This window comes from Phyllostomus hastatus, unplaced genomic scaffold, assembly GCF_019186645.2.
Source record: "Phyllostomus hastatus isolate PE091 unplaced genomic scaffold, TTU_PhHast_1.1 phas_contig_38, whole genome shotgun sequence".
NCBI lineage: Eukaryota > Metazoa > Chordata > Mammalia > Chiroptera > Phyllostomidae > Phyllostomus > Phyllostomus hastatus.
Window position 1 is genome coordinate 32,849,477 of NW_025333869.1, and position 27,108 is coordinate 32,876,584.

Genomic DNA, 27,108 nt, shown 5'->3' on the forward strand with positions numbered 1-27,108 from the left:
CAACTGAGCAGAATCAAGATACTGAGACTTATGTTTTCTAATGCTCAGAGATAATCAAGAATGTCATGGTTATTCCTCAAGAATATTATGAACTGGTGAACTCATTAACTTTAATGGAAGTATAAGAACAGACTGTGGTCATCTCCCAAATAGTTCTAATAGCTCCTGAACAAATGGGAGCTCCCTAAAGTCTCCTGATTCCATGGTTCTCAAAAGACCAATGGTTGAGTAATTCTACCAGTGATATACTTCTCTATGTGATCTGTCCTGATCACTCTCTGGGCTTTGCAATGACTAGGATATATAACATATATAGGTTGAGATGTATAGTGTGAAATCTGTTCGTGGTTTTTGTTAAGAGTTGACAAGTTTAAAAATACAGTGTGGGAAAATTACTCAGTTACGCAGGAAGATGGGACAAAGTGTCAAATGGGCTTGTGTTCTCAGTGTGAACATATGTAAAAAGAACTTTGATATATAGACATTATGAAAAACAAAAACCATCAACCTAACTTCTCAAGAAGGCTTACAGGCAGAAGATCATGGTGACTGTGTGTATAAGGAAGAGCTTATTCATAAAAGACCATTTTGTTCACTGTTAATGGACAGGCACACTTGGCTTTCCAGAAATATTTCAACTAGACAAAACATGGCAGCACATTAATCAGAAATATAGCTTTATTATTATAATATTTCATAATTTAAAAACTTTCTTTTTAATTCTTGGAAGAGAATATTCCAACTACAGGACAACTGATCGACCCTGCAAAATACTGGAAAACAGTCTCTAAGAAATCTGAATTTTGCAGTTAAGAATCTGTAACCTAGTTTGGGGGGAAACATGAAAAAACAGTTCAAATAAAGATTATTTTCCTTACAAAACAAATTAGATCCATTCTTGAGTTTAACCTTTAACATGTTTTCCCAGAACTCTGGTGATTTCTTCCAAAGAGCAACTCTAAGGTTGGCTTCCCATGTAGACAAAAAAAGAAAATTGAAAATAAGACACAAGGGGGCCATGGCAGCCAGCTCAGGCCATGGAATGGAAGTAGGGTATCTGTAGGAGTGAGCTAGCTTTCACGTTTCTGTAGCGAATTTATGTGCCTAAGGAAGCACAACATATGTGATGCGTTTGCTTGTGTGAGGATCACACTTTAGTTGAAACTTAAAAAAATTTAAATATAATACATCTTAAAAATCACCTCCCTTGTGTAATGTACATAGAGTAAAACGACATGGTGCTTTCTGAAGATCACAGGTACCACCGTCAAAGAAAGCTGTCATGCTCTCTCTCGGCATATCAAATGAAAATCGAAAATGTACTTTACATTAAATAAATTAGAAAAATAGTCTGGTTACACCACCTGTAAAAACAAGTTGTGGCTGCACACACATGTTATAGGACCATCAGCATGCAATACAATCAACAAGTCAGTTTTCAGTGTGTAAAGGCCAAAGTGCAATCATGGTATGAACATCAGGAATAAATAACCTTGGGGAATATTAATTCCCCAAGTAAATAATTATAACATCACAATTTTACAGTGTTAGCCCAAACAGTGATATTCACAGCAACATTTTTCCCACTTGATAGTTGCCTTTACACCACAGGAATGGCCCACCCCCAAGAGCCGAAAGTCAAAGTGAAGATTAAAAAATCAACATTTTCACTATAACAGGTTAAAAATATTTGTATAACGACAAGTTATACTTTTCAATGTACTGTCATGTTAAGTAATTGCTTTATTACCTATTTTTAATGCATTGCTAATCTGATGTTTATTGTAATAATCATAATTCTACTAATCTTAATTAGGTTACAGTTTTAATTTTTAAAATGACAGAATTCAATTTACATGAGCTAACACATATAGTTTAAAAACCACCCACCACAAACACACACCTTTTCCATGAGTATTTAAAAATAAACTAATATACTTGACATATATATTTTGTATGTTATATATATGTATACATGTATATATTTGTGTACATAATTATTCTTATTTCCAAGAGGATGTCAGCACTTGTAAACTCTGCAGGAGACTTGAGGATAATATTAAATTTAAAAACCATGAAAGTTCATTCTTGAAGAAAGTCATAAAACAGGAGATTCTTAACAGATGGGTCTTTGTGGAAGCAAAGGCCATTTCAGGGCAGGAGAGGAAGACAGTCTCAGATTCTGGATCCCACATGTACTGCTGATTTCAGAAACCACTTTAGAAAGCAGTGTACAATGAATACTTCAGATACCTGGTTGAAAGGTGAGAACGTGTATTTTAGTCATAAAAGGGCACAGAAGCAGCAGGAGGTAGACAAGTGAGGTGAGCAAGGAGACAGCCATGCCTGCAGCTAGCGGAGAGGCCACTGATGCTGCCAGGGAAGGTCTCGGGAAAGGGCTGTGGAGCCCCCCGGACGGCTTGCAACGCTCTGCAACCCTCTGGCTTCGACTACTCGGACCCTGAACTTGTGATGTGAGAGAGTAGCCATGCCATCCCTTTTCCTGATGGCTGCTGATCAAAAAGGCTTTATGTCCTCCCCCAACCATAGCAATAGAAACAACTATTAGGATAGAGGCTGCCAGAGAAGACAGCAGAGGGGCACCAAAATCTGAATAAACATGCATCCAATGAAACAAAAAACCAGAATCAAGCAAACTGGAAAATGGTCCATTGAAATAAGAACTGAAATCTAACAAATGAGTACTCTGGGAAACAGGAATTCTTATTTTGGAGGCTTTCCAACTAATTGAGGGGCAGGTTAAAAACAAAAATATTTTTATTTCACTGCTATTTAGAGACTTTATATTCCTATTCCCTGTCTCGTAATTTAGCAAGCAGTGAAATGCAAAGATGAACCTTTTCCCAGTTCCTGACATCCTGTGTGGTTTTGGGTCAGAGAACTAGTCACCAAGGCCTAGAACGTCAGATGCAGAAAGTACTGGATACTGGGCTAATTATTTTAGAAGTTGGAGCTTCCTTTTACTAAAGTTTTTAGAAAGACTGCTTTCTAAAAAAAATTCTTTTTGTAATTTGCCTCTCGGTTTTACAAGAGACCTGTAATAAAATTCTGGTTCATGAAGATTCCTGTTCGTTCAATTCTGGTTAATCTACATGCTTGGACAGACAGGAAGTAAATGTGTTATGCACTTTATTTTCCTGTTGTATCTTATTATGGGATGTGTGAAAAAGAACATTGTTGTTGGCCCCTGAAACGACATTCCCCAAAGCCCAGCAATGATGGTTCAGGCCACCCACCCTATTAGATGATGTTCACGAGTGCTGTTGGCTTTTTTTTGGCCATTTTGGGCCTGATGTTGCCTTTCCGACTAAACCCCAGAGGCTCGCCTTTCTTTGGTGGTCTGCAGAGTTCTCTTGGGGTCTCGGCCTGTTCATGGATGGACTTAGCAGGCTGCAGGCTGGCTCTGTCATCCCTGGCTTTTTTCAGGTAGCTCCTTCCCTTTGGATGAAAATGAGTCTTGAGATCCGGGTGGTTGCACACTGAATGTGGGTGCCCTCGGCTTCTACAGATGGTCGGGGAGGAGGGGGCAGATGAGCAGAAAGACTTCTTTAAAGCCTTAAAAGAACAAAAGCTACCCACAGCACAATCACTCCTGCATGCTAGGGCAGCGATAATGCTGCCAGGAAAACAAGTAATATATATTGGTATTTTTCTTTCAAAAATTCTGTGACATTCATGAAGTAATCCTACATTCTCAGAGAAATATTACTAGTCCCATTTACCAGTGATAAAAACTGAGAACTAGAAAATGTAAATGACTCCCCAGGATAATACAATACACACAGGTAGTCTATGGCAAAGATGGGAGCGGAACCCATACCTCACAAGTCTTTAAGCGACTACTAGAGGAATCAGACACATCTGTAGTACAGCTATTATAAAGTATACAATTCACAATATAAATGCATATATGCAATATACTATACACCCTACAGTAGTAGTACTATAGAGCTATTATGACTATACTTCAATAAGAGAAAGTTACACCATATAACACTATATATTGTATAGTACTATCATACTGCCATATAATAGACAACTAGCATAGCTAAAAGTCACACCCACATTTCAGAATGGGATGAAAAAATATTGAAAATAATGAGAGTATCCTATTTGTATAAGCAGCTAAATTTTTACCTAGACCCTCAAAACCATTTATATTATAGGTGCCATATAAAACACAACAGAAAAACATCATGTAAACATTATGAAATGACCCAGGTATACAAAGAATACATACAGGCATTTGGGTTTCCTGTTTGAAGAGATATCTGTAAGCTGAAGGAAAACAAATAAGAAAAAAACATTATTTAACTTGAAGAATGAACTTGGTTTTTAAAATCTTGCTTATATTTTTAAGAAACGGTATTTCTGTTAAAGGAGCGGTAACCATTGGGAGCACTGCCTACTCGCCCCAGCAGTGAACAGGCACGTCTTGGGCTCAGCCTCTGCTCACTCCGGGACCCTCTGCATCTCCCTGTTCAGAGATTTCCAAGAAGCCAAAGTCAGCAGATCTCAAAAATCTCAACAAGTCAAACAGCCCCCCAATAGAGCAACATTTGAAGAAACATGTTATTAAAAACTGGAATGGCATAGCATCATTTCTTGATTGATTCAGACTGTATTCGCAGCTAATTTACTACAGCTGTGGATGGTCACAGTGTATCAACAGAGGGGAAAATTGGCATAAAATGTTTATTGCCTAAAATACCTCATTTCTAAAATGAGAGCATATGAAGACTGACCTACTCCACAATTGTCCGAGGCCATCTATCACTGAAATTATTTTCCACTCCCATTAAAGTATCTTCATGCACTTTTGTGGCCAAGCTAGGAATATCATTTTCAGAATAAAGTGATAATTATCATTTTGTGATCCAGATGTGACCATCCATGTTATAGGCCAGCCCAGTGTATTCCAAACCTTCTGTTCCTGACCGCCTTCATGAAAAGGAGTGGCAGGAAGACAAACAGAAGACGAGGATGACAAAGAAAATGTGGAGAAAGAGCCATCTTGGTGCTGGGGCTCAATGCCACCAAGACATGCGTGCATGCTAGACTCAAATAGGTGAGAAATGAAGCTCAACATGACAGGATCACATCCCCCATTTTCCGGTTTGCCCCTTGGGCTTTAGTCAGCAGCAAACCAGAAAGTTGTTTTCTTAACTTTTGAGGGTCACATCCCCAAGAAGGCAAGATGGCATTCTTGCCTTCTGCCTTTTGACAATCAAAAGTCAGCATCACCGTTGGCCCATTTCACACTGGCAGGTTTCGGCATGAGGTTAGGAAACATGAAGAGAAAAAGGCCCCTTCCTCGCATGAGGGTCCTGAGGTTATGCAGTATACAAAAAAGGTGAGACAGGTAATGAACACCAGGTTGGCAGCTTCTGGGAACCCCAGAGGCATCAGCATTTCTACCTCCTTGCCCCTTCTACCCCCCACCACCAACTAGGGTTTCTCACCTGGGCTCCTTACATAGACTTTAGTGTATGTGCAAATCACACACACACACACACACACACACACACACAGGATCTTTCTCCCTTTAATTCCCTCCCCCACTTTTGTGCATTAATACTGAGGCATAACAATTTTTTTCACTCTGCTGTATGTACGTATACATATAACTTGGCCTTGGCTAGGTAGCATGTTGGTTAGAGCATCAACCTAATACCCCAAGGTGCTGGGTTTGATCCCCAGTCAGGGCACATACAAGAATCAACCAATGAATATATAAATAAGTGGAAAAACAAATTGGTTTCTCTCTCACTCTCTAAAATCTATAAATAAAAAAGAATTGTATACATATTGTTTGATGACTTACTGTTTTTATGTATACACAATACCCTTTGGAATTTTGTGAGGGAGAGAGTGGAAGTGTGCATATGCTTTCCTGCTTCCCTCTCTGGGGAAAAGGCCAATAGTGTTCTCAAATGTTCAAAGGAGTCCCTGTAGTTTTAAGAACTACAACCCTCCTGGCTGGCGTAGCTCAGTGGATAGAGTGTGGGCTGCAAACCAAAGTGTCGCAGGTTTGATTCCCAGTCAGGGTGCATGCCTGGGTTGCAGGCCATGACCCCCTTCAACCGCACATTAATGTTTCTCTCTCTCTCTCTCTCTCTCTCTCTCTCTCCCTCCCTCCCTTCCCTCTCTAAAAAATAAATAAACAAAATCTTAAAAAAAAAGAACTACAACCTTAGCACTTGTGGATGTCACTAATGGACCCTGCTGGGACCTCAGGAAATAAGAATAATTTACTATGTGTTACAAAAAGAGAAATGCATAAATAAAGATGGATAAAGATGAGTCACAAACCTCATATATAGGTACCATAAATTGTGCATGCCTATACATCATATACTGGGTAAAATACTCACCGAGGAACAAACACAACCCTTAAAACAACCCTAAGAGGAGACCTTATAATCCCCATTTTACAGATAGGGAAACTAAGGCAAACAGATGTGTTAAGTGGCTGGTTCAAAGCCCCAATGCTTTACCAGTGTTAGAGCTGGACTTCAAGCCCAACATGGCACCTTCTTAGCCAAAGCAAATCTTCACTCCACACATCCTCCCTAAAAAGTGTGTTCTTGTACACATAAGTATAAAAGCAAGGAAGTATATACACAACAAGTTAAGTGGAATCCAGGCTGGATCAGAATTTCTCCACCAATTCTTCAGATTCTGAGGTTTGGGGTGGGGGTGGGACCAGTTATCGCACACTATAGAATGTCATATGCTGTCCTCCCTGTGAACACAAGAGGCCACTGTTCTTTTGGGCCCCCAGAGTCTCAGGCAGATGGAAAGGCTCTGCCCACTTAGCCCATCCACCTACCTCCATTTTCCCTAGTCCACTCTGTCTTCTTTTGGTATAGAGACAGGAGTGTATGAAGATGGGGATCAAGAGTGTGTTTGATTGAGTGTCCAGGCTGGAAAAATATAAATAGCCTTGAACTGAGAGCTAGTCTAACTATTTGTAAAACACAAAAATGGTGTCTTAGGTTGTTATAATAGGCTTGGGGAAACCTAGCCCTCCTTCCAACTTCCCCTTTGTAAAAATAGCACTGTTGTTCAGGCTAAAACCTTAGATTCATTCTTTTTAATTAAACATTTTTTTTATTGATTTTGAGGGAGAAAGAGAGAGAGAGATCAATTTGTTGCTCCACTCATCCATGCACTCATTGGTTAATTCCTGCATGTGCCCTGACCAGGGATTGAACAGCAACCTTGGTACTTTGGGAATGATACTCCAACCAAGCCAGCCAGGGCCTTAGATTCATTCTTGATTCCTTTCTCCTTCACCTGCTAAATCTAATCCTTCAGCAAGGCCAAGTGGTCTTGTCAATTCTACTCCCAGAACATATTCTATACCCATCACTTCCCTTTACCTCCACTCTATCCAAATTGCCACCTCCTCTCCCCTGCCACCATAAGAGCTTCCTAACCCATCTCTTATTCTTACATTCCTCCAGTCAATTCCCCATAGAGCAGCTGCACTGATTCTGCTAAAACACAGATCACCTCTAGCTTAAAACCTTCCAAGGGCTTCCCTCTGTGTTTGGTATAAATCCAAACTCCTTACGTGACCTGCAAGCCCTGGCATGACCTGGATCCTTCCCAACTCTCTGGCTTAAACATGCTAGCACGCAAACGCCCCAAGCTTGTTCACTCCTCAGGCACTTGCAAATCCTATTCCTTTGTCTAGAACATCCCACTTGCAAATAGTCAGAGCTGGCTCCCTCTTGTTATTCAGGTCACAGTGCAAAGCTGCCTCTTCAGCAAGGCTTTTCGTGAGAGCATTTCACTGAAGTGGGCATCTCAAACATATCATCTTACTTTTTTCCTTTACAGTAGTTATCACTGTACAAAATTACCTTCACTGTGTGTTTACTTGCTTACTGTGAGCCCCTCCTCACTGAGAGCAGGGACCTCATCTATCTCACTCACAGCAGTTTCCTTGGCATTCAGTAAGCACTGTGTCCTCAATAAATAAGTGTTAAATGAATTACTGCTAGTCCTAATTTAGCAGCCTGCAGGACATAAATGCAATCCTTAAAATAAGATTATCCAAGCTGTTTCATGACCTTCTGTGTGAGCAGCTCTGTCCGTGATTCTGGCAGATGGGATACTGGGTCACTTTGCATCTAATTCGACAGCATTTCTCAGAGCGTAAAGAGAAAATATCTGAGTAAGCACAGCACACTTTTAGAAACTAGCCAGGTGAAAAAAGAACAAAAATGCTCGAGGGGATCAAGGGAAAGATACAGATGCCGAAACATTATTTCAGAAAAGGCACTAAATGTGAGGGGTGAAAAAAATCTTTCTAGAGTACACAAGAATCTTGAAGTTTGAAGGCACCTTAAAAAGAATGAATTTATACACCAATCTAGGAATGTCCCTGCTATCTGAAGTTGGTAATTGGGAAAAAGAAGAAAGAGGAGAAGGAGGACTCTGGGGTGGGGAGAAGGGCAATAAAGAAGATTCACACTTTCTGTAGTATAGCATTAGCGGCGATGGCAAGAGCCAGGCCAGGCTGGGCATGGTGGTCCCAACTGCTCGGGAGGAAGGGGCTGATGTTGAGAAGGAGGGCAGGGAAGCACACAGGTCAGAATGCTCTGTTCCCTCCTCGGGTACAGTGGGGCCAGAGCTCTCCTGGAGGGCGGGTGGGGGGAGTGGGAAATGAGGCTCCAGGAAATGAGCCTGGGTGTCTCTGTGCTCTGGATCTTCGCTGAGCCAGACCAGAGATTAATAGAAATATGATCTAAAACTTCTCCATCTAATGGCATCCAAGTTTCTGTGTAGCTAGAGCCACAGTTACCCGGGAGTCCAGACTCAGCACTTTCCTTACATCGAAGACATGGCTCCTAACTTCATTAGGTGTGTATTGTTACGGTAAAACAGACTAAGTAAAAAGGAGACACAGCCTCAGGGTCTGTGGACTGCCTCATGATGAGGTCCATTATGAGTTAGAGGATTATACATGAAAACAGGGGACACGGCATATGCTAAATCCTTTCAGAAATCAAACACCTCATTCTTGGTCTTCTCAGGGAGATGTATGCTCCCTCCTCTCGTCAGAGTTCACTTCCCTACAGTGTGATCACGCTTTACTCACAAACAGCTCTCTTGTCCAAATTCTCTGCTGTAATCTTAGCTACACTGTATTTGAATGAATCAGTTCTTCCCCAGTTAAATCAAGTCTGATGAAGCCAGGTGATGTCATCTATGTTTTGGGACACAGAGGGCTTGAACATAAATGTTTATTAATTTCCTACCATAATTGTTTATGGGTATGTATGCATGAGTGCATGTGTACTTATATGTATATGTGCACACATGTATATATGTTATATGTGCACGCACATGTATAAATAATTTTATATATACACCTGACTAGAGAGTAGAGATGCTGCTCAACTTTTGATCACATGGCACAGCATGGCAGGAAATAATGACTGGCTATGTCTTAGGAAAGGTGTTCAATTTTCAAGCTAGAAAAATAAACTGAGCAGAGGAAGTGAGCACAGAACTGTAAATAAGAGAGAGAACTAGTGGGCTTCCTTTCTTCCCCCTTGCTTTCCATTGTTTTTTCTCTAAGATCCTTTTGGCTTAGCATAGTAGAACCTCACACATTTCTTAGCTCTGGGTTATTTATAAGCCTGACAATATCAATGCTACATTTCAATCTTAGAATTCCTAACCACCAAAGTCAGGTAATGAGCAGAGAATTTAAGAGACCAAAAGATCTTTTAGAGCATCTAGTCTAACTGCTTCATTTTATAGAAGAATTAAAAGCCCAGGAAGATAAACTGTCTTGCCCTGTCAGAGGGAAGGTGAGAATGATCTGGAAAGCAGGCCTTTTCACCTCATATGCGAGTTCTCTGACCTCATGCCACAACTCTCTCCTGAAACAGGGCCAGATGGAAGAAGAGGGTAGGAAGAGGCTCGGAGTGGCCCTCCAGCCAGTGAGCTACACTTGGACACTCGCATGGTCTCCCAGAGGGTAACAGCGGAATCAAGGAAGGGAGTAAAGGTTTCCCCTCAGGGAACCACAGACACCCACCTGGAAAATAACAAGTATGTCATGTAGCTGAAACTGCTTTGAACACAGAACCCTCACAGATATAACAAGAGTACTTCCTGTCAGTCTACTTTGTTTCTGGAAGGTTCTGAAACTTGCATTACTGAGTGCACATTATTACAGTAAGCACTGGGTAAGATTTCCATATTTTTTACCTTCCTCCCTCTCTCCTTTCTTTCCTGTAGTCTGCCTCTCTCCCTCCCATCTTTCTTCTTTTACTCATCTGCCCTTCATTTTATTCCTCCTTTTGTTACTTAACCATATTTCCTTTCCATTTTGGCTTCCAGAATGCTCAAACTGAAGGTTTTATCAATCAGTAGCAGCAATCGTACTGAACTGCTGATTAGCATAAATGTTTCTTATTTCCTAATATATATAGTCCATTTTGGGGGAAGTAAAAGGATCATTTTAAAATCTTCTGGGAAGGAGGCAAGTGCAAATGAAATTCAATAAATGATAAAAATGTTATAAATAAACCACTTTGGCGTTTCAAAAGTCCTTTCTTTGGCTTTGTTGCTTATACCACCAAGGAAATTTTCTAGAGGACAAAAATCACCACCCATGCCACACCCCTCACCTACAGCATGCTTATTTCACCTCCCCCCACCCTCCAAAGCAACCGGGAAAACTTGATCAAGCCACTGTGAGAGTCTGGACCTCCACCTATATGTAGGGTTTTCATCTGGACTCTCGTCATTTCTCAAGCCCCTGAAACTATATGTAAAACTTTATGCAAAAGTATATTCTGTAACAGAGCTATTGTCCTTGAATTTTTCTGTCTCTACAAATATACTTAAGAATGCTTAAACTTTAAAGGCTATTGAATAGTGTTTTCCTTCCTACTAAGGAAAACAGTATATAGGTAGTTAAATCTTGCTTTGCTGAGAAGGGCTGAAGCTTTCTTAAGATTCCCTTATGAAAACACCATACTATCTTCTGATCTACTTGAACACTGAGGCTGTGACAGATGATTTAGCTGAATACTTCAAACTCTGTTATTCTACAAATGTAAAAATATTCCTACCAATTCAGCTTGGTGTGTGTGGAGCCAGAGGGGGAAGAACCGGAGACAGTGCATCCAGAAGGAAGCTCACTTCTGCGTGTCTTAGCCTCACCTATCTCACTTCCTCAACACAGGCCTGGCCGGATGTGCTCTCAGATGATATCTGGAGAGTGCCTGCAAGTCACTCCCCAGCTCCCGTTTCCTCTGTCCTTGACCTGATCTTGCCAAACCCAAGGACCTTACTCTTTGGCTAGACCTGCATGACTTACCACATGCTCCCTGACATCCCGGCAGAGGCCGGAGGCCTGCTGGCTCTGATAGTACTCTAACTGCTTTTCGGCCAGTTCTACTCGTTGCAGCAGATTCTCAATGAAGTCCTGGAGCCGAGCTTTCCCTTGAACCTCCTTCTCTGCTGCTGCTTCGAGGAAATGGTTGAATGTAACAACTTCTCTGCAAAGAAAAATGTCGGAACACAAAATGGAGACATGAGACAGGAATTCACTCATTCAGCACATATTTATTGTCTATTCTGTGTCAGGCACTGCCCCAGGCTGCATGGCCACAGCAATGACAAAAGAGGTAGACTTCCATTTCAGTGACAACATTTAGAGATTATAATTTTAGTAGGAGATAGTCACTATAAAAATACAAAAAAAATGTCAGGTGGGGATAAGTGCTAAGGAGAAAGCTGAAACTGGGTGCTAGGGGACAGGAACCGAGAGAAGGGAAGGGGTGAAGGGTGCGGCAACACCTGAACACACACCTGAGGGAAGTGGGACTAAGCTACGCAGATGCCTGGGGAGACCTTGGGGTGAACGTGCAGATGGGTCTAAGGTGCAGCAAAAGGGCATGTGTGGTGGGCGCAGAGCAGGGGAAGGGGAGGTCCACAGGAACAGGGAGCCAGGTGGGGCCTCAGAGGCCACTGTGATTATTCCGGATCTTCTTATATATGAGATTGGAGACCACTGGACACTTCTGAACAAAGCTCTGACTTGCATTTTAAAAACCTGGCTATTAGGGGAGAAAAGACTACAGGGAGGGAAGGTATGGAGGCAAGAGGCCATGCTGACTGCTCAAGTGTATAAAATGAGTCAGCTTGTCCAACGAGCAAGCTGAGCTGAGAATGAAACAGCCCAAGCAATGCTCTCTTGAAGTAGACCCAGGGCCCATTGGGAAAGCTATTTTAGTTGACATAGGAGAATTGTGCAGGTTGCCCTTCCCTAATAAATTACACAAAATACCTCAAACAATACTCCTCTACCTACACAATTCCTTGTGGATTCACAAATCCAGAAAAAATGTATTACTTTATTACTTCTATATTTCATTTTTATTGCTAATCAAGTATGAAAATAACATTTTGGTAGACATCCCCACAGCACTTCTATGCACTCACATGTGCACACACACACAGACATCCATGTACCCTGGTGCTCAGCCTTCTTCTCAGGCCAGGTTCCAGGTAATCAACACTACCAGTGGGTGTCCAGTATCACAGCTCTCCTCATCTGAGTTGCCTCACTTAATAGGAAATCATGAAGATCCTTTCAGTCATGTTACTGTATGTTCTGCCACCCCCACTGGGGATAAGGAATTTTGTAACATTGCTACCTGTTGGATATAGTATTTTCTTTTGTGTCATCACTGTCTCTCTCAGCTTTTGAGGGGTAACCCCTCATTTTTCTGGCCATGCTCAATTTAGGCTTTAGCAAGATTCTAAACAATATCCCCCTCCAGCCTCTTTCATTTTAGATAAATGAATCCTATTTGAAAAAATCTAACCTCATGTTGTTGTTCTAGAGTCGATTAAATTCATGGCTTTCTCTGCATCGTTTCAACCACCACTTGATCTTTATTTTCTATTGAGCTCCATCATTTCTTAAGAGGAGAAACTTCAGGGAAGGCCAGCTCAGGAGTCACAGTTTCACAGAAAGTCTGTGCCAAAGAGCTGGTTGTGGCTTCCAGCTCCTTTCTGTCTGACTAGTCAGTGAGCTGCTTTTATAATTAGTCATGATTTTTCTCTCACAAATATATTATGCCATACTGAGCCTTCCTACAGAGTCAAATGTCTCTGCAAAACCTTGGGAATCATATATCTATAAAAATAGAAAGGAGACTGGTTGTCAAAAGTGATTCACTTGAAGAACTGCTCATTATACCAGCCACCATTTTTCTATTTTCCTGTCTAGGATCAAACATAAACCCTAATCCCACAGTAATTCCATTATCTTCTAGTAGTCAGGAAATATTCACATAAGTGAAATAAGAGTCCTTTTGGAAAGGAGGTTTCTTTCATCATCAAGTTTATTCCCAGATGTTTCCATACCGAAGATGTGCACTTTCCAAGCTGTTCCAGGCCATGGACACAAGCCAGTGTTCAAGCTCCACTGCCATTCAGCTTTGATTTGCCTCCGAAATGAGTCGCAAACCTTCACTAGCAGCAAAATAGTGGAGGGTCCATATGCATGCTACATTCAGCCCTTCTATGGCACTAAGTGATGGTTGGGATCCTTTGGAGACAGTATCTTCATAACTCAAAAGCACCACTGAAAACATAGCACAGAAAAAGGCTACTACTTCCTCCTCCCAACATGAAGGCTTTAACTCATTTGGCATCAAAGCCCATCGTAAAGACTTCCTGGTGATATTTGGATTAACTGTCATGAAACAGTTGCTAATTGTACTTATAGAGAAAACAACCAAAAACTCACAATCCTTTCCCCGCCAGCAAAAACAAACAAACAAACCACACAGAAAAAAGAGAGACTGTATTTTTTCAATTCATTTTAGTTTTATAATATTTACTATATTTATGTCATTATAGAAAGATTTCATACTTATTATAGGAAATACGAAAATTGACCTATTTGGAAGCTCAGAGATTTGTTCTCTGCTCTAAGCCCACTATTCAATACAATACATGCCCCATCATAAGTGATCAATAAACACTTGTAATTAATGTTTAAAAAGGACAAGAAACAAATTAAAAAAATGGCCCATAATCTCACCACCCAGAGGTAACTACTGTCAACATTTTTTCTAGTCTTTTTTTCCTCTGTATATATTTATTATTCTGGGGCTCTCAGGCTGTACTGTTCAAAATATAAAACAGCAAGAGTTGACAGCTTAATCCTACAGGATTAACATCTCAAAATCAAGAAAACAATCTGAATGCAATACAGCTTATGACTGTGGCTCTATTTTTAAATCATGTAATCTTTTGCTACTGGTTCCATATAAAACTTTTATGAATTAACATTAATGCTCCTAGCTGTTCATGGAGTGTTATGTCATGTTGGGAGAAGAGATGCATCTTTTTCTAACTTTCCCCTCATCCAATTATCTTGTGCCCTGAAGCTGAGAAGTTAATACCCTTTGAATTTTTCAACCAGCCTGGCACCAATGTTAACCTAATTTCAGTTTATGGATGTTTCACATCAACTAAAACAAAAGGAGTTAAAACAAACCTGGTGATTTAATTTTAAAAGAGAGGTTACAGAAAAGGACTAGAGAAATTCATCATACTGAGACGGTGTTCGGGTATCTGTATTAGACAGAAACAGTAACGAAGTGCAGTAAGTGTGGGGGAGCGTGTGTGCAACTTCAGATCCCCCTGTCACATCCTGTTCAGGCAGGATTAACAACATCCAGAAACACCTCTTATTTCCCTAAGGATTTTGGGAATTTCCTGAATGGAAAAGAATGAATTTAACTACATTGCATTTGTGACACTTTTAATAATTATACTCCAAAAAGTAAAATATCCATTCATGCAGATTTCAATGCAAGGCAGAATAAAATACTCACTGATATGATTGCAGATTCTATGTTGCAATTAACTTTTAAGAAATTACTAATTGTCAAATTTTGGCATCATATCAAAGCAGAATACCCCCTATTTTCTGAAAATAGTATTAAAACACTTCTCCATTTTCCCACAACATATCTGTGTGAGACTGGATTTCCCTCATCTACTTCAAACAAAATAACAAATTTGCAACAGATTAAAAGCAGAAAAACTAACAAGGTCCAGCTGCCTTCTATTAGGCCAGGCATTAAAAATATTTATAAAACTTATAAACAATGCACTCTTTCCACTAAATTGCTTTTGGGAAAACTTATTTTTCAAAGAAATGTGTTTTGTTAGCAAGAATGGATTTCTCATTGCTATTTGTAAATGAAATAATGTGTTTTTCAAATTTCTAAGTTTTAGTTTCTAATACAGTAAGTATCAGTAAATAAAACCCACACAAGGAAAAGCTTTTGGAGATCCTCATATTTTTCTTTACGGGTGTAAGGGGAAGTGAGGCCAAAAAGTTTGACAATTGCTGCCATACTATGTACCAGAGCAATCCAGAACCTCACAGCTCTGGTGAGGGTGGGGAATATGGGCTTAAACATAAGTAAGATGCAGCCACAATCCATACATTTAATTATTCCATTATTCAGTCACTGAACAAACATTTATTGAATGCTACCAGGTAATGGGCTTAGTAACGGGGCTTTCATGAACCCATGGCTATATTCATGGAACTTAATGTCCAGCCCAGGGATCAGCCACCTGTGTCTGCAAAGGGCCAGGAAGTAAATATTTCAGGGTCTACAGACCAGTGGTCTCTGTCACAACTACTCCACTCTGCCTAGTACAACAGACCACAAATGACTGTACCACAGGTATGTGACATGTGACATGTAAATGAATGAGCACGGCTGTATAACAAAACTTTATTTTCTTACTTATTCTACTTCATGGACACTGAAATTTGAATTTCCTATAATTGGCATATGTCATGAATTATTATTTTTCTTCTGATTTTTTAATCATTTAAAAATGTAAAAACCATTCTTAGCTCATGGGTTCTACAAAAACATGTAGCAGGTTTGATGAGTCTGGTCATGTGCTGGGCCCTGATATCCTGAGAGAAGCAGACCTGAAAAGCAACAAATACTAAAATAAATGTGTAATTACAGAACATGACTAAGAAAAAGAATAGTATGATGCTATCAGACAGAAGAGTAGAAAGACTTGTGTGGTTTTATTTTAGGTTCTCAACCCTGTGATTCAGGATACAGTGTGAAAGCTGGAAGGCCAGAGGAGAAGATTAAGGGCAAAACAGAGTAATTCAATCAGGGTGTAGGTATACACTAGCTCTGGGGAAATAACTCATTCTAGGCTACCTCCAGCCCCATCCTGGACTTCTTATTTCTTTTTATAAAAATGGTAAATATGATTAAACCCAGGGTTTCAAGTTTTAAGCGTCAGTGGGAAACATGCTTATTTAAAGCCAGGTTTTGATACTAAAGACAAAAACACCAGTATAGTGTAAGAAACTGTCCCGAAGTTCATTATTTTGCCAAATGACTTACAGATCTCGAAACCTGTCAGTATCCTGAGATTTACAGGCATTCAGAAACACACACAGGATAAGGAAGCACTGAGTGAAAAAAACACCCTTTCGGTATAACCAAAGCTTTACTTAGAAAAAAAAATCTGTTCACTCATGCACTCATTCATTTACAAGTTAGCCATAAGATCTGAAAGGTAAGTATTATTTTATTTCAACCCCCTCAATTACTTCTTTTGAGGTTGGTTAAAGACAAGTTCATTAAGAAAAACCAGAGACATTATCAGGTGAACAACGTACTCTAGAAGCAGGTGTAGAGACAGAGGGAAGTGCACAATAATTCTGATTCTACATAGGCATTGCACTATGCACGGTTAATGAGGGTTGACACACCCATCATACCACATATTGCAATCTACTATAAATAAACCACCTAGTATATCTAGTCCCTGATATTTCCAGCTTCCATGGCCATCCTATAGCCTCATGTGTCGGGGCCTCATTAATAATGTCCATCACACAGCTCTCTGCTCCAGCACCAGTGAACTCCATTCAGCCAGATTCCTACTGGTACACATGCTGTTCCTCCACCAGGGACCTTCCGCCTCTCCTTCCCAAGCTCCCATCCTTATCGATCCCTCCAACCTCAGGGCTCTCCTGCTGGAAAGCTTTCCCAGACATGTAGCTAGACATGGGTTAGGTGACCTGCTATGTTCTCCCTCAGAACCTTGCACCCCGTCACAGCACACACTGCAAAGGACTAGTGCCATTTACCCCATATCATTGGAAAGTCAGCTAGTAAAATCAGGGACCCTGCCTTTTCCTTCACTGTGATACTCCCAGCACCTAACATGGGCCTAGCACATAGTAGGGCCTTGACAAATTTCTGCTAAATGCATGAAATGTGCAACTGCATCTCTAGCTGAAAATCTTTAACTGATGAAAAGATCCTTAGGCTTCTTTTTATCTTTTTCCAGACAAGTACTGGGGCTTAAAACCAATAGGTAACCTACAACACAGGCACCTCTTACAGAAGTGAGGGTGGGATCTAAAATTGATGTCTTTCTTCTATTCTTAAACAACACTTTAATATCAGCTTCTCCTCCCAAAGGCAAAGCTCTACCAAGTTATTTAAATTTCATTTTACATTACTGATTTATGAACCTCTTCAGAGGTGTATGAAATGGTAAAAATACCTCAGGCTAAAAATAGTCTAGCTATTGATCACAGAGCACTTCAGACAGACGGGAATGTCAGCCACAAGGCAAATCCCAAAGTCAGACTCAACCACCCCCAAGCACCAGGAGCCTGGCTGCAAGCTTGGAGCTCGGGTTGGCTCCTGTGCACACCAAGGGCCCCATGGGGTGGAATCTGCACCTGCTGCACATCTGGGACAGTAACATTTCTACTTTTGGTAGCCCTTCGCCTTACCTTTCTTTTTTGGCTTCTTTGAATAAACCAAGAAATAGATATATCTCATTAAGGATTGAAAAAATAATGAGAAAGTCAACTTTTTCTTACTGGTTCTAAGTAGATCAACACTTTCATTCCAAGCCCTTCAGGCCAAAAAATCGGTGGGGTGGGGTAGGGTCAGAGGAGAGGAGGGAGAGAGTGAGAGAGAGACAGAGAAATAGAAAATGTTCTTGTCTCCAACTTTCATCACAGGACATCCCTCAGAGGGCGTGCCTAGTATCGTTTTTCCTACAGTACTTTGTAGGTCTGCGGGGAACGTAGTCTGGGAAGAGAGGACCCCTCCTTTAAATAAATGCACTCAAAGGTGAAGCAAACCAACCCCTTCCTGTCCCACTGAACTCTACATCTAACATGATTTTTCTTGGCCTGTGTCTTAGCTCTGGAGCAGTCTGGAGACCGAGTTGTTTATTTGCTGCTTTAGCTCATCAAAAATGGGAAAGACATGATTAAGCGGCAAGAGGGTTTAGTTGTGCTAAGCAAGTAACCAAGTCAAACTCGCCTTTTCAAGGCCAGTGCCCCACCACCAGCTTTGGATAGAAACCCAATAGACTTTACCTGGGTTAGGCCACCCCTATACATCTCTTTATCATACCCCTGATGATCTGTTCAAAGTCTACTTTACCTTCTGGCCTATTCCTGCCATTCAAGCAGGACCTGGACTCACTGGTTTACCACTTGTTTGACCAGATCCTAGAACAGCACCTGGCACTCAACACACACTCAATAATGACTGGTCTTCTGTGGACTCCAGTCTGGGGAAAAGGGCAAATGATGAAGGAAAAAGGGAAAAGATTACATCAGAGCTCTCAAGGGAGCAGGCTGGGTCTTAGAGACAGAATTACAAGGAAGCCCCTTGCAGCAATCAAGGGCTGGGGGCTCGTGCTCCACCCCGGCTGGGCGTGGACATGCAGAGCAACAAGTTTAAAAGCCCTTGTTGGAAGTGAAAAGCCCTGGGCTCCTGTTCTGGAAGCTTAATATCAGAACCATACCTAATGACACCACCATTTTCCATTTCCCAACACCTAAGATGCCAGCTGACATTTTCTTTAATCACATCAGAAAAATAAATGATGTCATCCTGGCAGCCCTCTCAAAATCACAAAGAAGCAAGTCCATTCCAAAATGGGCCAGATTCAATACTTCTTAGGTCTTGACACTTTGGGCAAATACCACATTTTCAAAAGTCTGGCTAAAACATGGTGAATTAATAGAAAAAGCACTCAGCAGAGAGACAGGGAGTTTGGGTTCCAGTTTCAGCTTTGATACTCAATTTTTGTCCTTAGGTGAGGCATTCCACTGCTCTGGGCCTTACCTTCCACATCCATAAAATGAAGGTGTTATCCTGAAGGAGACAGGGGGTACCTTCCAGAACTAAAATTACACAGTCCCCTCAAGGATCATCTGTAACCTCCCTGCTGTCCTTCAGTGTTGCTGTCCTCTGATTACCAATGCAAATTCTTGCCCTTCGTCCTCTCTGCCCCACTGTGGCCTCTTAAACAGAAAAACCTGGTCTCTAATGTTTTACTTGAAACCATGGCTTGTATTTAAGCAGTTGTTCATAGCTCTGGGTTTGAACATGGGCATGTCCCTGGGTATGTTGATTTTTCTATGTAAAGTGTAAGGTCATTAGGGAAAAATACCAAGAACTTCATGCTCCCCACACACACCTAGCACAGTGCCGGGTTCCTTCCAGGTGCTTAGGCCGCACTTTCCAACCCTACCAGCAGAAGAGAGTGTGCAAGTAAATTCAGGTTTACTGTTATTACACTGATGTTCTCCAAACCCCAGGCGACTGACTGAGCCAGGAATCAGCTAGTACTCACAGCCATCCTTTCTCGTTAAGGGATACCTTACTGCGAGGATGGCTGGGATTGATTTACCTGATTACGTGCAGCGCTACCCTACAGCTCTGAACACTCCTGAATAAGTAAATAACTGTTTCCATAGGACATTTAAAATTGCACTCACTTTGTGAAGACAAAGAGAAATTTCTTTCTTGGATTCGCTCTCCAGAAACATATAGCAACCTCTCTACAAAGGTAAAAAGAGACTCACCAGCATGGAGGCTTACAATATTGCCAATTTAAACAATCTCCTCTGTTACAAAGCATAAATACTTGTAGACATCTACAAGCTGAGGTGATTCAGTCTATAGATGGCCTAAGGGCGGAACTGGCCCTCAGAATACAGTTTGAAAGAAAGGATTTTAAAGTTGAGGGGAAAACCCATAAGTAAGAGAAACTCATGTGAATATTAAATACTTGATGTTTGCCTCTCCAAAGTTTCAGTCAATTTCAAATGTTATTATAACAACATACTTTTTCCCACAAACGGGCCACGAGAGCTAATTTGGAAGGATTTCGCAGGGGAGCACAGCTCTTGGTGGGTTCCTTGGTCAAAGAGCAGCTTCAGTCCTGGCTGGTGTGGCTCAGTGGATTGAGCACCAGCCTGCAAACCAAAAGGTCTCCAGTTTGCTTCCCAGTCAAGGCACATGCCTGGGTCACCAGCCAAGGTCCCCAGTGGGAGGCATGTAAGAGGCAACCACACATTGATGTTGCTGTCCCTCTCTTTATCCAAAAATAAATAAATCTATTAAAACAAAAAAAGAGCAGCTTCCCATATCTTAAAGGTCGTCTCTTTGGTGGAAGGCTCAGTCCTGTGAGGAAGTGGTAAGGAGGGAAGGGGCACGGCCCAGCCAGGCAGATCTAGTCAAATCAACCTGGTTTCAATGGCGTGGCAGGTGGCCTGCTGGCTCGCTCTGCATCCCCGTTTCAGGGGTTGGGGTGGAGATGGCAGGGAGGCTGGACACTGCAGACAATGAGGGCAAGGGCCACAGATGCTCTATCAAACCAAGAGCTCCACTGTCCTTCCTGGAAACAAAACTCCTTCAGTCCTATATTATGGACAAAAAGAATGATTATTTGAGGCTTGAAGACAGAAATTGATGGAGCAGGCTAACTGAAGGCTTACAAAATGAAGACTTTCTTCATTTTATGTTTAAACATTTAAGGCAGTTTCACTGTAGTTTCATTTTAAATGTTTTTTTTAATGACATTGCTTTTTTTCTGGTAGTCTAAAATAATGTCATACTAAAAATCAACTCATACTTTACCCCCAGATATACTCACAAAAATGTGAACAAAGGTATATGTACAAGGACCTTAACAGAGGCCCCACTTTTAATACTAGGAAAAAGGAACAAAGCCGTGTATTCATCAATAGCAAGCTGATTAAATTGGTCACCATGCATCCCCACCATGGAATACCATCTAACAGCCAAAAGGAATGACATAATTCTATGTTTGCTGCATGAAAGAGGCCTACAGCATACTATGTTGAAACAAAAACAAACCCCACACACAAGTGGCAGAATAGCATGTGTCATGATTACATTCTGTGTGGATAAGGTACACGTGATTCTATGCATACAACAAATGTCTGGAAGGCCATTTGCTGAACTAAATGGTGGCTATCTCCAAAGGATGGGCCAGGGTATGCCTGGAGAGAAGGGAGGACTTCTAACACATACAATTCTACCTTGTTAATTTTTTTTATAAGTATGTCTTAGTTTTTCAGTTTTCAATTGGTCCTCAGCTGAGAGCACTGGATTAACCAAAACACATTATCATTATTGATCCATGTGTGGCCCACTTTTACTTAAGATAGTTAACCAGTTCTTTTTAATAATAAAACATCCTTGAACCCATCACCCACAATAAAGCTAGATCCTTGACCATAACCTTGACATAACCATATGACCCTCCCTGCCAACACAGTGTCTTCCTGACTCTAGGCTATCACCACCTCAAACCCCACCTCAATTACTACTAATCGATTCAATAAATAAAATACAACAAATAAATACAAAAAATTAATTTGGTTACCTTTTTTAGTTCACTGCTCTTGAATCAAACAGAAATACCACAAAATTTAATTCTAAGCTTTTCTCTGCACACAGGGGAACGCCATCCGGCATCTTCCCAGTGGTGCAATGTTAGTTGCCTGGAGCCACAAGGGGTCCAGGCACTAACTTCCCACCAGGAAACACCACATGCCAACAGAAAAATGTTTTTCATTAGGTATCATTTCCCAAAGTTCAAAGCAAATCAGTGGCTGAATCAATTCGCCCTCACTACGTAACTTGAAAAATGTCTGGTGGAGCAGAGCAGGCTTTCCCTCTAGGCAGAATGGAAGTGTTTAATGATAGTGAGTGGTGATCTCTTTACTATATAGGGCTTCTCAGCCTCTCACCAAGTGCAGGAACTTTAAGTTTTACACATTATGAGACAACACATAAACAAGAGTGCCAGAGGGCAGGAAAGTATGAAATTACATCAACCTCTATAACAGAACTCAAATTATTTGGAAACCTTCTTTCTAAGATGTTTTAGTTTATCAATTTTTATGTCCTTTCATCTATGTATTCTCAGCCTCCATTTAAAATTAAATCCAACATTCTGCATTTGGGAAATTCATTAATGCATTGTTACATATACTGTTTTAGTTTGTTATGTATACTTTTTTAGTTTGGTTAGTTTGGTTTAGTTATGGGATAACATTTCCATAATTACTGATAAGGAAATGTTTTTCCAAGTATGAGTTTTAAAGTATTAGCTTATCTGATCAACTATAACTTGTAAAAACCAGTGTCAACTCTTTGCAAGCAGGCATGGCTTACTCTAGTATGACATAACATTTTATAAAATGAAAATTTCCAAACTTAATTCACAGAAGCACAGCAATATTAGAAAGTTTCCTCTGAGTTGCTTAATGTCTGTGACCTCCAAATAAAAAGTATAATTGAATGGATCCTCAGCAATAGACATTTAGTTACAATGGGCAGATAATCCAAAACGACAAAGAAGCCAATTTGTATATAGAGCATAGTTTTATACTTGAATGACAGCAACTCAAGTTCTTGACTTTATTATGTGGAGACCGTCAAGAAGGAAGGCTCCCTGGCAGGTATTTTCTGCCCTCCCATTCAACTCCCCTGTGCACCATTGGGTGCTAGGAATGGCACCCACCACAGAAACAAGGCACTACTCCTCTCTTTAAAAACATTACCTGTACTTTTACAATTTCCATGATGAGAACGAATCAGATATTTTGGCTTTCAGATTGCTGGGTTGCAGACCATACACAAGGAGGGCAAGTAATATTTAAAGTGTTGTGCCTTCCACATTCAACTATATCAATAAGAAATGAACCCAAGGTACATGCAAGTCATAAAATCCAAACCTTGTTTAACATTTGCATGTAACTTGGGCAGGGCAGGGTGGGAAGTGGTCTAAAGCAAAGGGGTTAGCATCCTGTTTCAGCGCCACTTACTCTTCTTTCCTGAGAAGCTCCTCCTCAGATTCCGTCAGGCGTTGCCTCAGCCCTGCGATCATCTCCACGGCCACGTCCACCTGTCTATTTAGGGCCCGCTCTCGCCTCTGAACTTCCTGCTTTTTCTGAGTCAGCTGGACAAAAGCTGCCCGGACTTCCAACAGTTCTGCAGTTTTCTGGGCCAGCTCTTTGGTGAGTTTATCGATTCTCTTCTCGATGGTCCTGTCCACTGCCTCAACCATCCGATTGAATTTTTCTCGGATATGGGCCTCGAAAGCAGCTTTGGCGTCTGGGCTGGGAAGTCCGGGACTGGACCGCAGCTCATCCAGAGAGTCAGCACGTAGGTCCACGGCAGTGTAGGTCTGCACGTAGGACACAGGCCTTTCTGCCACCACCTCGAATGGCTTCCTGTCCTTGGAATGTTCATGCGAAATGCTATACAAGTTAACATAGCTGGGTTTCTGCTTTACTACATTGCCACAGTTCTGCAATTTCCCCTGTTTCAGGGGTTCTGAGGAAGTGACTAGGTCTGTGTCTTTGAGGGATGGAAAGAGGCTGCATTTTGTCAATAGGGTTCTTTCCTGGTAGCTGTGACTGAATTCCAGATGGGCCCTCAACGACGACAGGCTTCTAAACCTGGTATGGTCTCCGCACCTCGGGCAGCGGAATGGCAGGCACACAGCAACATTCTCAAAGGATCCCTGCCAGGGGTATCTGCTTTCTTCAAAAGCCTTCTGTTGCATTACTCTAAAAGTCCTGGGCAGGGAAACATAAAACAGGTAGTTTACATGTCTGTTTAAAAACTCCTACTGAAATGACTGTTGTTGTTCATCTCCATAAGGGCAGAGGGCTTTGTTTCAAATGACTTTTGCATATAATATAAAATTAAAACCTGCCCTGGTTGGTTGGTGTAGCGCAGTTAGCTGGAGCATCAACCTGTAACCCAAAGGTCTTGGGTTCGATTAGGGATCAGGGAATATACCCAGGTTACAGGTTCCAAGACAGCCAATTGATATTTCTCTCTCACATCGATGTTTCTCTCTCCCTTTCTCTCTCTCTAAAAGCAATGAAGAAATGTCCTAGGGTGAAGATTAAAAAAATTAAATTAAATCAAAACCTACAATCCTTGTGCCAAATCCAGCCACACCCACCAATTTCCATATTGTCTATTGTTGCTTTTGCATTGAACCGATTATGACCTGCAGAGCCAAAAATACTTACTACTTGGACTTTACAGAAAAAGTTTGCTAATCCCTGGCCAGGATAAAAAGGGTGGGTAACATCCCCTTTTTTCACATACAACTGGAGCAAGGAGGTAATGTAGTTAGTTCAAGGTTAAATGGAAAATGTCAGATCCAGACATGGATTCAAGTTTCCTGCCATTCTGAATTTAGTACACTCACTGCAAAACTATGCCCTATTTTACTAACAACCCAATAAGCATAAATACAAAAAAAAAAGGAAAACTCAGCATGAATTGTCCAAACAGATCCTAAGAGAGCAAGCTCAGTGATCTTTTCTAAAGGACAGAAAAGATGTTACTGAAACTCCATGTGTGGCATTAAGCACTCAGCTGAAAATTTTTTAGCCTCACATTTTTCCCTTAATTTTCTCCTTTAATTATTGATGTTATGATATAAATCAAAGTGTTATAAGAACAATGGCCTCCATACTCGACTTAAAATTTAGGAATCCAATGTAACAAATATTATTTGATCTAAGTGGACCATGGCTAAGGCTTAATTAAAATAGGGTGCTCTGGATGGATTTATCTTGTCTCTGATCCTATTTTAAGGATCAACCCCTAGACATTAAAGACAACCTCTAGAGATGGCCAATGTTTGAACCGGGTAGGCACCAGCATAACTCTTTTAATAGCAGGATGTTCTTATTTCATTGTAGGAATTTCTTATCTTAGCCGTAGCAACAGATGACTGCTAGCAACCCAATTCTGCAAGCAGCGCACAATATCTATTTCTCCAGAAATGATTTCTACTTAAACATAAGAAGCTTTGGGCTCCCAAAAGAAGGAGCTCAGCTAAGGGTCCCTTCTGAAAGCTGAAAAGAAGTTGGGGCCCCCAACTTCTTCAAAAGCAGAGGTGCAAATGGTCCCCAGACAGCTAAGGCAACGCTTTCAGGTTAATAAGCCCCTGGCCCCCAGAAAGGGGAACCTCTTCCTGTGCTACACTGGACTGTTTAAGCGCCAGTTTTCTGGAATGATAAATGATAAGCAAACCCTGGCTGAACATGCTGGTGAGAGGTGGAGGAAGGGGAAGTCAGGATTCTAAGAAGCAATGGGAAAGGGGTGGCATTCTGGAGGGCGAAATGGGTAATCACACAGTCCGGGAGTATGCAAGCTTTCAAGGGCCCAGCGGAAACCCCAGAATACAGGGTTAGCAGAAAAGCCCTAATTTTAATTTCCTCTGCCTGGGCAGGGTAGGTAAGGACCCTGACTCCGGTGTCCCGGGTCTCACCACCCCCGCCTTGCAGCAAGCCAGACCAAGGGTGCCAAAGTGGCTACGTGCGCACACGAGTTCGTGCAGGTGCGGGGCCGAGAAGCACAACTCCCCGCTGCGGGGCGGAAACGAGACCTCCTTTCCAGCCCCAGCTGGCCCGCTCCCCTGCACCCACGGGGCTGGGCCACAGCCGCAGATGCCCCGCGGCCGCCACTTACCCGACTTGTTGCTGCACCTGCAGCCGCTGCTGCTGCTGCTGCTGCGGCCGGTGCTACTGCTGTGGGAGCGAAGCGGTTTTCAGCAGAGCCGTAAATCAGGATGAGCCGGGCCCGCTCCCACCCGCGCGCACCCCGGCGCCGGGACGAGCGGCGTCCAGGGCGGAGCGTGGTGCAGGCCTGCGGGGGCGGTGGGCTGCGTGGCACTCCGCTCTAGAGAGCGAGCGCACCAGGGGGTTTTGGAGCGCGGCGGTTGTGGGGCGACACCAGCACTCTGCCCGGCTGCTAGGCACGCGGTCTCCCTTCCCCCAGCCCGGGCTGGGGCTCGGGCTGGGGCTCCGGCTCAGTATTCCACTGACACGCGGGGAGAGATGCTGAGATCGTTCCCCGTAGGAGGGAAGAAGAAATGCGTGCCAGCCTTGGAGGCGCTGTGCCTTCTGCAGGCCCTGGCAAGCTTTTTTGCACTTTACATTTACTGGGGAGAAGGGGAATGTGAATGCGGATGAAGCATGGCCAAGTATCCTCTTCGAAAATCTGCCGGCAGAAAGGTCCAGGTATCATATTAGGACCTCTTCATGCTAAGCAACAGGGCGAGGATATCCCAAAATAACTAGCCTAGAAAGGCTACTCTTGCTTTCCTAGCCGAGTGTCCTGGCGGTAAGTTAACCGGCAGAAGTAAATCTAGTGATATATATGGGTTGTGAATAAATAAAGCAACAAGACCCCCAGCCACACCCCTATATCTGAGGGACATGGCCCCTCCGTCCCACAGAAGCTAGATTTATTCTAAAGACAGATTTCTTCCCTTCTGAAGGATCCTAGTGACTCAGCTTTTTATTTTTAAAAGTCTGTTTTGGTATATTCCTATTCTAACTCTTGAAATATGAAACCAGTAGACACGTTACTGTTGGATTTTCTTGTTAAAAGGAAAGTTTGTTCCTGTGTAGACAGTTATTTAAACGTATCTTCTTGACTCCTCAGGGCATTTCTGGTCTCAGAGCTTACTATTACATTTCAACAGTGATTCCTTTTTTTTTTTTTTTGGACAAATGGATCATCACATCTTTGTGATTAAGAACCCAAGCTCTGGAGTAAACTTTGATTTAAGTTCTAGTTCTAGGATTCAAATCCTAGCTCTAGGACATATATCAAATTATGAGTTTTCTGTGGCCTGGACTCTTCATCT

At 41.8% G+C, this 27,108-nt stretch overlaps 1 protein-coding gene across 1 annotated transcript; it reads right to left on the reverse strand.

Annotated features, from left to right (window-relative positions):
- Positions 1-660: 660 nt before the first annotated feature.
- On the reverse strand, positions 661-26,212 carry ZNF365 (zinc finger protein 365). Its single transcript, XM_045841798.1, has 6 exons — positions 25,926-26,212; positions 23,252-24,007; positions 11,372-11,552; positions 4,262-4,299; positions 3,258-3,523; positions 661-2,253 (listed from the first exon to the last, which is right to left on the reverse strand). The coding sequence occupies exons 2-5, from the start codon at positions 23,992-23,994 to the stop codon at positions 3,262-3,264; spliced, it is 1,224 nt and encodes a 407-aa protein (XP_045697754.1). The 5' UTR covers positions 23,995-24,007; positions 25,926-26,212; the 3' UTR covers positions 661-2,253; positions 3,258-3,261.
- Between the last annotated feature and the right edge of the window lie 896 nt (positions 26,213-27,108).

What these genes read in the sequence shown, in the direction of transcription:
- ZNF365 (XM_045841798.1), bottom strand. Translation starts at nt 23,994, where the DNA reads ATGCAACAGAAGGCTTTTGAAGAAAGCAGATACCCCTGGCAGGGATCC. An exon ending in GGGATGTCAGGGAGCATGTG is followed by an intron (nt 4,300 to 11,371) that starts GTAAGTCATGCA and finishes GTTTTCCTTCAG; the next exon opens with CTTACAGATATCTCTTCAAA. An exon ending in AACAGGAAACCCAAATGCCT is followed by an intron (nt 3,524 to 4,261) that starts GTATGTATTCTT and finishes GACCATCTGTAG; the next exon opens with AAGCCGAGGGCACCCACATT.